Genomic DNA, 13,840 nt, shown 5'->3' on the forward strand with positions numbered 1-13,840 from the left:
AGAGCTGGAAGAAATAATAGTTACATGCCAAAAGGCAGAAACTAGAGAGTAAGATAAAAGGCCTTGTGGGGCACAGAGCTATGGACGAGAAGGAATGATCATGCCCGAGTGAGACTGAATGGAAGTGTCAAGCGGATACAAGGATCAGAAGTAAAGATCCAGATCATTCAGTAGTGTGCGTCAACATAATTTACCAATCAGTGCAAAACACCCAGAAGTTGGACCTGGGAAATATTATAAGAATGCCAAGCGAAACATGCTGTGGTTTCTTAATCAACACAGTTAAATTTGGAAAAGTTTAGTGCAGCATATTACTGATGAATAGAAATGTATTAGTCATTTCGAGTCGGAACATTACAACTGGCTGACGGACGTTTTCACTTCTTCACTCTGGCAGGATTTCACAAGTTTGAAGAGGAGAGAGAACATGAAACTGACTCACAAAATGGCCTTTCACAGCAACCCTTCCATTAATCTTGGCTGCTTCCTGATAGCCAGGTGCTTTTTATTTTGGTCTTTTATGCCACAGATATCTTTGTAATGCTGTAACAATCCACACAAACCAATGAACTGTTACAATGCCAGGTGTTCATGAACACACAGTAACAAGTCATGGCATGTGGTAGTGCTACAGGCAGAGTAAAAGGAGACACTGTATGGGAGTCGGGAGAAGTTGCAAATGGACAAAAGACAGGAGCACAGTAAAAGAAAGCAAAAACAAAACAGATAGAAGGAAAGGAAAAGACAACATGCATACACATACAGAACAACCTTAATTATCCAAACGTCAATTACTCGAATTTTGGATTATCCAAACAAGATCTCAAAGTCCTGTAAAAATGTTACCCATTATCCAGTTAGCCGAGCAAAACACTCCCCCCGGCCATCTCGTTCAGATAACCGAGGTTGTTTTGTAATTGTAAAGCATGTATATGAGAGTATATAATAAGTTATTAAACCTATTCTAACAAATTTACAAATCAAATTTATAAATTTGCGACACTACATGTGATCATAAGCCACCAATGATCTCTATATTTTCCTTGATATGCAATGCCCATTTCTTCCAAAATGCAATTCCCTCTTTTGTTTTTGTATAACTGCAATATATGTACTATCTTAAACAGTTCAGTTTTGAACTGGCATATGAAATACGTTCAGGTTTGTTAAACTTTTAATAATTCATGACACATGGGTTTCATTTGTTCAGCTAGTAATTAAAGCCCATTCCCAACTGTCTTGGGGGTGGTGGTGATGCAGTTCATAGTGGGTTGGTTCGCTATAGTGCTGGTAGGGAGCAAGCTCCAGGAAATTAATCCATTGACAGAAACACTATTCAGTTCTGGTTTTGTGTGGCTTGAAGGCACTCCTGGCATTGTATGTATTATCCCAACATTACAAAGAAATCTGTGGCATAAAAGACTAAGACATGCTGCTCCTGACTTTCTCGGTGCCAGAGGTGAGAGTTTGAAAAGTGCTGAGAGAGGAAAGTTGGTGACTTGCTGTAGTGCATCTTGTAGAAGGTACACAGAGTGGCCACTGTTTGTCTTTGGTGGGGGAAGTGATTGTTTAAAATGTTGCAACATTTTAAATCAAATGAGCTATTTTGTCCTGGATGGTGTCAAGTTTCTTGCGTATTGCTGGAGTTGCATACATGTAGGCAAGTGGAGTGAATTCTTTTATGCTCCTGACTTGGAAATTGTGGACTGGCACTGGGCAGATAGGAAGTGAATCAAGTTTCAGTATTCCTAGCCTTGACCTGCTGCTATATCCACAGTATTTAGATGACTAGTCTCGTTAGGACTCTGGTCAACGGTAACCCCAGAATATTGACATGCTGCACACGAGCATAGCTTAGCATAAATACTGGTAACAGTGGTGAGAATTATTAAATTTAAAGCTAGTCACAACGACTTTTGTATGGTACTGATCGCAACTTTTTTTTTTTTGCAGTTTTGTCCTTATTGTATCATTTCTTTGCAACAGATCAGGCAGTTTTGGCAAGGCCTGAAACAAAGCCTTTGTAGTTCTACTACTTGAAGATGTGCAAGACAAGGTTGGTTTTGTTTGCCCTACAGGGCATGAGGAAGTACCTGCTTGCTACCTCCCTTGATGTCTGAGAATTTGCTATGCAGGAAAATCACCAAATAGCTTTAAACTGGTTTCCCAACATGCTTGTTACAATCTAATTCTATACATCAATTTAGACTCCTTTTGGAAACCACTATTTACATTATGTAATTCAAATAGAATAATTAACCATACAAAATAAGGCTCTCCCCATCAAATATTATACTAATATTTACATCAAATAATATACTATCCCTCCAGTATCTCCTTGGATCATCCACCAACACCACAATGGTTAACTGGGAGGCTCTCGACAGAATCATATTAATTAAAAATAGGAAACTAGAAAAACAAGATCACAAACTAGGCAGATGTTGCCTCAACTATTGGATGTTTGTTTTTAAATTCAGATTTCAGCATTTCTTGCTTTTATACTTCAATCCTTTGTCTAAAGTCACTGCTTTCTGTTGCATCGATATCTGTTTTGTTCACAGCCTCTCTTTAATACAGCTGTTCACCGTGAATTACAACTTTTGACTCACCTACTTCTGTAGCACATGTTACCAACCATCGCACCATCTCACGACGGCGCCAATTTAATGTTGATAATGTCATTCGCATAACCTGCAATAGAATAGTATTAAAATGGAAGTTTAGGTTTTTCAAAGTTACTAATGAAAAGTAACTGGAAGATTGTTTACATTCAGATATTCTTTCTTGAAGGATGATTTCTGCATTTTGCTCAGGGATAGTAAAGATCAGCTACTTTAAAAAAACAATGTAAGTTGTGTGCAACATCACATGGGGTGTTGATACTGGGTTATTAGCACAATTTCTTGCTTTCAACATCAGCAAGAAGTGCTTTCAAGTCACATATAACAGAGTAGAGATACAGCATACACAGTCCTAACCTCAGAAACTGCAACCTATTGCACCAATATAACTCCTATTTCCAGCACCAGTCTTTCCATTCACTGGTTCGAGTCAGTGGCCGATATAATTCCAAACTAAGTGCCACTTTGATCTGGAAGCACATCCCCAACAAAACTGACTCGAATTTATCTCATGGGGTGGTCAAAAATGCAATTTGATATCTTTGGAAATACATCACAGCTCATTTTACAAACTGGATAAATTAATGTTCACTGATAATAAAGAAAGCAAAGGATAACTTTAGGAGATAAAGCAAAAAATGTAAGAGGAGTTAATAAGGAGATAGTAAGATGTTGAAAGCAGAGGGAGATGGTATGGATTTCGGAATGGAACTCCAGAAGGAGCAGGATGTAAAACATGGTGGACTATAAAGAACGAACATGCATTTATACGGTTGGACAAGATGCTGGAAAATGTCAGCAGGAAGGGAAACTTCAAGGAAAAGAAAGGATGGTTAATTAGTTTATTAAAAAGCAGATTTAGGTCAACCTCAGCTCTTGGTCCTTAATGTACTCAATTAATTTTGAATGCTATTTGTGATAGAGAATATAAATGGAGGGAGCAGCCATCTGCAAGAGACCAAGTGGCAAAAACAGTCACAGAATGGATTCTGCATCAGTTTAAGACACACCTTCCTAAAAAGGGAGATAACTTCACCATAAACTAGAATGAATAAAGCAAAGTCTGTTGCACACATAACAGGAGATACAAGGGCAGGGAAGGTTTTCGGTGCAAATGGAGAGTACGTATCTCCAGATAACAAAACTCCATTCAGAAGATTGCAACTGGGAAAGTTCAGCAAAGATAACAACTCAAAAGCAGGAGAACATGCCATGAAAAGGCCAGGAGAGCGATACATATTGGAGTTACCAAATGGCTCATTGGGTGATTAAAGCCTGGAACAAGTTACCCTCTCCCATTTAGCTAAACCCACATGTCAGAGGGCAAGGCTCATGAGGATGGGTTCATTTAATATCACATGTCCCCACTCCCCGCCAGTCAGTAACACATTTGACAATCACTTTATGGAAACTGAACACATGCCATTACTACATGTTTTACCAAAAGGAGCTCATACCCATAAAATTTTGATTTTTAAAAACTCAATTAACTTCTAAGGAAATTAACATGATTTGTGATTGTCACAATATGATCTCAAGTTGTTATTAATAGGTACTCTACATTGGAGCAATATTTATATGGCATATCAAAGCAAACCACTTTTTTGGCCAGTCTGGGAGAGAGAAAGATTGAAACATATTACTTGATCAATAATTTAGGAATATCTTTCTAGGATGGCTAAACATCTGTCATAAGAACCTATTTGGATATAACTCAACCACCAAAATTGGATTAAAAAAAATCACTAATCTCAGTATACAATTGTGGACTTACCTGAAGACCCAGCTCCAGGGACACTTTGAGAAGGGTAATATCGGGCAAACTGTCCATAGGAGTTGCTATTTTAAATGCATCCTGGGCGAGCTTGAAGATATGTGATGAGGAGTGAATGTTCTTTTGTATGGATTCTAACACTGTTTCCAGCCTCATTACATCTCCTGCAATTATTTGAAAATATGCATTTTTGCTCAGTTGTTTCCAGACCAACATAACTAAATATGCAGTTACGTTAAAAAAGATGATCTGATGTAAACTTTATCATTGTAATGAAATAAGACTAGGCTAAGATATTGTACATTTTGAAGCAGTGTGATTCAACCAGTGTTTCCAATGACAAACTAGAATTTTTTTTAAACAATATTAAATACAGCATTTTATAGAAGATGCACATTTTCACATGATTATTCTCCCCTTGAGAAGCTGCACTACATCCAGTGTGAAACATCATTAGATGTAAACTGGGCAATAGAGTGACCACACAGAAGTTGTACTGATGTTCAGAATGCAATAGTTAGGGTTATGCATACAGTGAGCACACACTACAGTGGAGGTCTATACATAAGTTGCCCACAAGACCCATTACGGCTGTTTACAATATACTGCAGAGGCAGCAATTCAGTAATATTTCATTCAGAGGGTACCTAGTACCAATCCAATGTTTCACAGACTGTTCGTTAGCTTAACCTATAGCTATTTAGCTACTCCCTTCAGTGTGTTTTGACCTCATTTAGCTGGACTAATGCCAACATCTTATTACATAAATCTGTGGGTAATGGGGCTGACATTGGCCATGCCAGCAGCGTAAAATGGACTTGCAGCAATTCAATCTTTTCACCACATCAATTTTCATTTGCCACTGCCTTGGAAAATATTGCAAATTATTTTCTAATTTAAAATCAAGTAAAAACAGCAGTAAAACTGGGGAAAAAGAATTTCAAACTCAATTTGAACTATAATTTTATGAATTTCAGTGAGAAGATTCAGCATAGCAAAAGATAAGCTGCCACTTCACAATTTGTCTGCTTTGCAGTGTTTTGTAGAGAAATGTCAATCCCAAACTCAAAAATATCATTGATTTACGTTTGGGGAAAAACAATATGGAGATTAGATAAACCACTTAAAATTTAGAGATTAAGTGCAACAGGTCACATATGATAAATCATGGGATTAAGTGTATCTATGACACAGATACAGAAGATGATTTTTCAAAGATCTCGGATTTCCATACACCCAACTCCCAATTAACTTTTTTCTGCTTCCATTCTAAATTAAGATTGATTAATATTTCACAAGGAAAGAAAGCGAGTTACTTGCTTTTATATTGGTGAGTTCTGCAGTTTTATCATTGGATCTGTGCAGTCACTCCCTGTATTAACCTTGCTAAAGCTGTTCCCCTTATCTTGGCTGATCTGTCAATTCAGTTTTCTATGGGTTAAAGATTTTCTTGCTGGCTTAAATGTTACAACACAGGAAGATGTGCTATAGTCTCACTCCCCTGCAATGAAAGCTGCAGAATCACCTAACAAAAACACAAGAAAACTGAGCAGGAACAGGCCATTTAGCCTTTTGAGCACACTCCATTATTCAACATGATCATGGCTGATCCTCTGTCTCAATACCATACCCCTGCACTCTCTCCATATCTGGTCACATTTAGCCTGTGGAATCTATTTATTTAACATATTCCAAGTCTTGCACTTCAAAGATTTCTGTAGTAGATAATTCCATAAATTGACAACCTGGAGTGGAGTGAATACATTTCTCCTCATTTCAGTCTGAAATGGCCTACTGCGCATCCTGACATCGATCGCTTGTTCTGGGCCACTGGTCAGGAGAAACATTATCCCTATTTTCAGACTGCCCAGGCCTGTCAGAATTTTGTGTGTGCTCTTTCATTCTTCTAAACTCTAGTGAATACTGGTCCAATCTCTCTTCATACATCAAACCTGCCATCCTAAAAATCAATCTGGTTAACATTCACTGCACTTCCTCAACTAAAAAGGACACTTTTTTTTCTTGCATAAGGACACAATAAGTGCAGATGTAAAGTCACTAAGCACCTATAAGCTGCAGAAGTACTCATACAATCTTGCAATGAAACTGCCTTTTGCCCTCCTAACTGCTTATTGCATCTGCAAACTTATTTTCAGGGATGCTATACAAGGACACCTTTTAAAATTCATTCCTGGGATGTCAGCTTCACTGACTGGGCAGTATTCATTATCTAGCTGCCCTTAAGTTGTTGCTGGTGGGTTGCCTCTTTAAACTGTTACAGTACATTTGGTGCCAGTTGACCAACAATACTGTTGGAGAGAATTCCAATAGTTTGGTCCAGTGACACTGAAGGAATGGAGAGATATTTCAAGTGAGGACAGTGACCGGCTTGAAGGAAAACGAAGAGGTGATGGTGTTCCCATGTATCTGCTGCCCTTCTCCTTCTAGATAGTTGCGGTCATGAGTTTGGAAGATGACGATGAAGGAGCCTTTTGTAAGTTGCTGCAGTGCATCTCGCATATGGTATACATTATGACCACTATGCATTAGTCATAGAGGGAGTGAATGATGCGGATGTGGAGCTGGGGGCTCTTTCGTCCTGGATGGTATCAAGCTTTGACTGGTATTGGAGCTGCACGCATCCTTTCTACGTCAACATTTCCCAGTCTATCAAAATTTAAATAATTACTGTTATTCTGTACATTTGGTTATAAAAGAAGTCCAGTTGACAGCTTCAAGACTCAGGAAAAACTCAGTGTCCATTCAAGTGCTAATGGGTCTCCAGGCCACTTGTATGAGTGTTCACTGGTGTTCTAGCCCAATATAAACCATCATAGTGACAGAAAGCTACATAAGCAACTGGAACAGTCCTAGCCAAGCCTCAGCCCTTAATCATCTAGACGCTAAAGTAATTTTAAATAATGAAAATGCAAATCAAGTCCATCTATTCCGCAAAAAAACGGGAAATGTGTGTTTGCCTGTGCTCATCTGACATTTTCATCTCAACAGAGAGGCTGTTCATCTCTCCATGACATAAATCTAGGTTTCAGACTAGCATTGCTTACACTACAATTAAACTAGTGAAATAGGGGTTTTCAAGCAGGAACAACCATCTCTGCTTTATCATTCAGACTCAGCAAAAGTGTCTAATTTAACAAAATACTTGCAAATTTAACAACATTTAAAGGTCCCAGTAAGAGAGAGAGTTATGTTAGCCCCAGAAAAGACTTCTAGATCTCCACTGATTAGACGGTATTAGAAGACCCACTGATGATTCATTAGAGTTACACTAACATACATTGTGGTTTGGCGGTGTGAGCTTAACTTTTTAAAGATAAGGCATGGCCATAGCAACAGAGTCCAGGCACTAGCAGTGAGAGACTCAAAAGAAATGAGCTCAATATAGAGCTATTATAGGGGAGATCTCTTTGAGGTATCAACTTGGAAGACAAAACTGTACTTAGTTAGCCTAACAGTTAACTACAGTAAACTCTTGAGGAGTCAAATCCTGAGGTATCTACTGACAAGTAAATGTCTCACAGAGCTTCGAGATAGGGGAGGAGGCACCTGTGTAACCCAATTTGTCTACAACACTGTCCAAAAAACAAACCAATAATGAAAACAGTAAAAAAAAAAGTTAGTATCATTACTTTCAACTTGTTCACACCTTACAATAGCCTGACCTCATACAAGAAAAAGGCTTGGCAAAATGTTGGCGGATAGAACCAAAAAGATCCAGTGAATATTTTCTAAAGTGCTGCCTTCAGATAAGTATAATACAATGCACCATGCTATTAACCATGTTTTCTATGCTTTTGTGTTACAGTGCAAAATCCCAGAGCATCTCTTCAGCTAGGGAAGCAAGGTGGGGTAAGCCATCTATTGCTGAAGGTGAACTCCTTATTATGGCCTCGGTCCTTCAGTCGGGAACATTCTTTGCTCAAGTGGCCTTGAACCACGTTTAGCAGAACATCTTCAATATTAGGATAGGCAGCTGTTCTTCTCTTTGTTCTGCTGCAGAGGAGGTCTGCTTATCCAACTGCTCCAAAATGTTCAGTGTGTTTTATAGAATGGTTGACAAACTCAACACGGCATCTCCAACTCCTTAATAAATGTATGCTTTTTGATTTGTACATTGGACAATTGGCCTGAGGAGTGGCAAATGAAGTTTAATTTAGACTAATCTGAGGTGTCACATTTTGCTAAGGTGAATCAGGGACTTTCACACTTAATAGTAGAGTACTGGGAATTGTTGCTGAACAAAGAGACCTAGAGTTGCAGGTGCATAGTTCCTTGAAAACTGAGTCGCAGGTAGATAGGGTGGTGAAGGCAGCATTTGACACACTTGCTTTCATTAGTCAAAACATTAAGTATAGGAGTTGGGATGTCATGCTACGGCTGTACAGGGGATTGGTGAGGCCACTTTTAGAATACGATGTATAATTCTGGTCATCCTTCTTTAGGAAGGACTTGTTATAATTGAGATGGTGCAGAAAAGACTTACACCCTGAAGTCCTGGCAACATCCTTGTTGCGTTAAAGGGAAAGACCGAAAAGCTGGGGTGTTGTCCTCTGGAGGAGAAAGTGAGGACTGCAGATGCTGGAGATCAGAGCTGAAAATATGTTGCTGGAAAAGCACAGCAGGTCAGGCAGCATCCAGGGAACAGGAGAATCGACGAAGAAGGGCTTATGCCCGAAATGTCGATTTTCCTGTTCCCTGGATGCTGCCTGACCTGCTGCGCTTTTCCAGCAACACATTTTTAGCTGTTGTCCTCTGGAGCAAAGCCCAAGAAGTAACTTAACAGAGGTTTATAAACATCATGAGGGGCATGGATAGGACAAATAACCAAGGTCTGTTTCCTAGGGTTGAAGAGTTCAAAACTAGAAGGCATATGTTTAAGGTGAGAGGGGAAAGATTTTTAAGAAAAATGACTTGAGGGGCAAACTTTTCACAGAGGGTTGGGCATGTATGGAACAAGCTGCCAAAGGAAGTGGTGGAGGCAGTTACAATTACAACATTTAAAAGGCATCTGTATGCGTATATGAATAGGAAAGGTTTAGAGGGATATGGACCAAATGCTGGCAAATGGGACTAGATCAGTTTACAATACCTGGCCCACATGGACAAGTTGGACCGAAGAGTCTGTTTCCAATGTGGTAAAATTCTCTGACTAAGTTCTCCACTTGCTAGATCAATTTCACTACCTCGTCAATCAACATCATTTAACTTTCTCAGTTTTAGCCATACTTGCAGGCTTGAAAGCCCTTGGACATCTGTCAGACAACGGTGAATAGAATGAGAGAAAAAAAATTTAATTTAACCTGCTGGACATGTTATAAAACACATCTGTGGCAGACAGGACTTCTATGCACACCTTCAGGCTCAGAGGTAGAGGCGACAACACTGCATTGCAAGACCCCCTCGAATCAGAATAATGATGATAGGTACACAGATCGAATCGGTGATCCTCCATACATAGTTGCTATTACATGTTTTATGCAAAAGGCCAGTGTAGGAAAATATAAGCTATTCATTCACTGTAAAGCTGGGATGTCAACAACTGAGAGATAGTTACCTCTTCACAAAGTGATGAGAGCTATTTTGTGGAAAGGGGGTCAGAGAGGTGAGCGTAATGTATAATCAAAGTCAGCATCAACTTTGGGATTTCATAGAGCTCCCCGAAACTGTCACTATTCAGCAGGCAGCAAGGCATCACCTGGATCTGACCTAGAACACTGAGCAGCCATTGAAAGGAAAATGCAGACTAGTAGCTACTAGCTTTGTTTGAAATCCCATTTTAAGCTTTGTAACAGGAGCATAATGTTGTTAGACAAAAGACGAAGGCTCAAGCAATTGGTGACAATTTAATTTGATTGCCAAGGGCATAGAGATCTCTTTGAAACAGCCCCAATTACAGCCCACTTGTGAGATTAGGAGAAAGGCTCAATAATGGTGAGGAATTGCATCCTTCATTATAAAAATCACCAGCAGTTGGAATATCTGGGGCAGAGGGCCCAACTAACACACCCCACTAAGCTGCAAATCTAGTTCCCTTTACTAGTCACATGCTGTGTGTCGAAAATGTGTCACAATGTCACGACCCAGTTTCAAGGGATAAGGCAAATGCAACTTGAATAGCACCATCACCCCAGGCAGTGATCCAAAGGACATTTGCTCCATTGAATAATCCAGTTATCAAATTTAATGCTCTGCTTATTAACTTTTACGGTTAAGGCAAAAGACATGTCGTCCTGCTTTTGTTTATACCCCAGACTTCTTGATAAAGAATATAAATAGGAAAATAACCAATACAACAAATCAAATGAAATTAAAGACTCCTGAAAGTACAACAATTTCAGTGAGCAAAGACAAATTAATTTGTGGGCCAGAAGAACTGCAAAACTAGGAGGTAAGCAAGGAACAGCGAGGGGATAAGCAATCTGTTCAATCAAGATAAGTTAATGTGTTGAATAATTTGCAACATCCTTAAATGGAAAAGCAGGCAATTGATATGAATGATCAGGTCAGACAGGAAAACAAATAAAATAGCCCACAGTTAAGACAAGGAACCCAACGACACACAAGAAAACAAAAAAATAGGAAGTCTACAGATGTGATTCTGAACTGAAAACAGAAATGCCAGAGGCACATTGGGTGCATCAATCCTCCATCAAAAATAAAACACTTGTAACTATAGAGTGGGAACTCCTCTTCCACAGGGCTACTACTGGTTCTAATATCAGAAATTCCAATCTTGCATGATTGCCCCATAATATTCAGAAAATAAGGACGAAGCTCCAGGACACTGCTGGTAGCAATCCATGAAAGATGAAAAACATTAGAATAATGAAAATGTATTCTTCATTTTTTGTATTTTTTGTTATTTATTTATAAACAAAAGGAGGAAATTCTTGAACAATCAATGCTGAACAAAAGGTTATTTGCTCTCTCACAGTCTAGGTCAGTGATGTGCTGGAGAATAGATTTGTTGCATGGTCAATGTGGGGTGGAACACTTAAGCCAAAAGGACATGTGATTGAACATGCCAGAATCTATGTAAACAACATGGCACAAGATCACATTACTCCTTGCACTAACGGAAAATAGGGTAAAACACACAAAATTCAGAGTTCTGAATTCATTGTTTAAACTATAGGGCTGACATCCTCAGACAAGAGATACTGGGCTGAATGCTCTTGGCTTCTTGATGGCGGTCTAAGTGGAGCAAAGGCCAGAAACTAAGGGGGCGCAGGGAGAACAGCAGAAACCTCAGTGCTGAGAGGGCACTTGATGCAATTCTGCCAATAGGGGAGTTTCCTGGGGCAGGCTTGAAACGGGACTGGCTTTCATTCTGGAGGTGGGCAGTCAATTAATCACACGTTAAGGTCACAGTTAAGTTTTGTGCCGACATGTTGCCAATAGCAATCGTAACCTGCCACATTTTGAGACTACCTGCTCAATAGAGGAGTCATCCCAGCCGCAGGAGAAACTGTTAAAGTTACAGGTTCCATACCACAAGGAGAATGGCCTTGTGCATAATGGTCACAACTGTGCACAAACCATTCCAGATCGCAATCATTTATGTTCACCTGCCAGCCTTTATTTTGTTTGTTTCTGCAACTCCAAGTCAGGACTGGGCATCTCCAAACTGCAGCACTCTCGCATATTCCCAAACTCAGCAGCATCCAACTTTCCCACTAAAACTGCAGAGGTGCCAACCTTTTGGATTGGGTTGGACTGACAGCATCAGGATCCCACTTGCAGCCATACTAAACATGGCAAACACAGACGCAATCAAATAACAGGCTCATTTTTAAGCCGGCACCTCAGCCAATCCAATGTGACCTTGAGTCCTGAAATCCAGTGCTTGCAAAAGGTTTGAAGCTAGGGACAATGACACAAGGAGCAGCACTGTCAGAGACAAGCTGACATCCTGTGCCTGTATTTTCACATTTCAGTCTTAATGTCAACTCAGTGCCTATCATGCCTCGTTTCTGCTTCTCTCAAAGTTATCCCTTTCTTTTACACTTTTGTTCATGGATTTTTGTTGTGTCGTAAATGCCTGCCCGAGTTTCTCTTTTGTATCATTGTACAACCTTTATTGAAGCAGCTCAAAAGGCTACTCACCTCATTAATCTCCTATGATCGAACCATTAAACATCTCTCCCCTCCTTTCATACCTGCTGTATGCTTATACAGCATTTCTTTGCAGCTTGGAAGTAGTGTTCTACCCCAAGTATTAACATGCCCTTTCTGCATACACTAACTCCATTCTCATTTTGTATTTCCAAAGTTTTCTGTATTTTTGATCTGGACTTACTACTGCTGTAGTAGCAGGGTGGCAGAGCCAATTTTCCTGATACCTATTACAACCACTTCTAACTATAACAAATTACATTTAAATTTACTACATTGTATTGACTGCAGGTATATTTTCAATGTGTTAATGTTACATTTATCAAATGTATGAAAAAAATTCTTGGTCTTTCAAGATGTTAGTTAATGGATTCCCCTGCATTGGCTTGGCTGATAACGGTAGATGTAGTCTCTGAAACCAGCACTCATACTGCTGCTAAATATGGGCACCCTACACTGGGAGACTGTCTCAGATTGTCACTGTTATGAGCAACATATCAGAGCCCAGCTCAGCAGTGCCTATCAGAGATCAGAATGTGAATGCCCATCCAAACACTTGATGTATCGAAGCTTTAACTTGACTGTTCCATCTGTTGAAGGAACCATTTATAGTGTCCTCTAATATCAGAAATGGGCCAAAAGAACTTGGGGAAGCTGTAAAAACAAATCAAAACGTTTGAACCGAAAACAAAACAAACTTTTGAGAAGGTACAAGAATTTGAAAAGAAGTCCCTTTCATCAGTTAAATTACTTTTAAATTACTCCTGAATTGAAGTTACCTTTAGCAGCTGTTAACATTGTAGAAGCCAGCTCACATTGCTGAGACTCAATGTGGCTTAAAGTGAACCAGCGTGGATAACGGTTTGGAACAACAGAGGCAATGTGATGGGGTCGTGATACATCTCCTGTTGGTGCTGTGGATTCCAATACGGGCAGCCTGTAAATTAATAAAATAACTTGAGATTTTGATTCCTCCAGATACAATTAGCTTTTCATAGTTTTAACGACATGAACAATTGAAGATTGAAGATCGAAACCTAGCTGTTTTTGACAGCTAATTGTTGCAAAGTTGAATAAAAAAAGGTTTTTATTTAATAAATGCACAACTATTAAATTAGAGGCCTCCTAAGCCTATCCTCCTAGAAAGCAACCTTTTGATCCAGAGAAGGGTAACTAATAAAGCCAAAATTATAAACATAAAAATCATGGGCCGGGGCAAAGGAAAAGAGGACACTATAAAATCAAGGGCAGATTTCAGCTAATCTGTGAAACCTTTTGAATGAATTTAGAATATATCCAGAGCGGA

The 13,840-nt window shown here is 39.3% G+C and overlaps 1 protein-coding gene across 1 annotated transcript in view; it reads right to left on the reverse strand.

Annotated features, from left to right (window-relative positions):
* zswim6 (zinc finger, SWIM-type containing 6) overlaps positions 1 to 13,840 on the reverse strand; it is a 195,849-nt gene that overhangs the window by 5,698 nt on the left and 176,311 nt on the right. The window contains exons 11-13 of the mRNA XM_087988736.1: positions 13,314 to 13,471; positions 4,399 to 4,562; positions 2,613 to 2,694 (exon numbers count right to left, since the gene is read on the reverse strand). Of these exons, the coding sequence (XP_087844862.1) occupies positions 2,613 to 2,694; positions 4,399 to 4,562; positions 13,314 to 13,471 (404 nt within the window). The remainder of the gene's footprint in view (positions 1 to 2,612; positions 2,695 to 4,398; positions 4,563 to 13,313; positions 13,472 to 13,840) is intronic.

The sequence above is a fragment of the Chiloscyllium plagiosum genome, unplaced genomic scaffold (genome assembly GCF_037043375.1).
Source record: "Chiloscyllium plagiosum isolate Xiang-an unplaced genomic scaffold, Cpla_swu_hap1 HiC_scaffold_1, whole genome shotgun sequence".
Classification (NCBI taxonomy): domain Eukaryota; kingdom Metazoa; phylum Chordata; class Chondrichthyes; order Orectolobiformes; family Hemiscylliidae; genus Chiloscyllium; species Chiloscyllium plagiosum.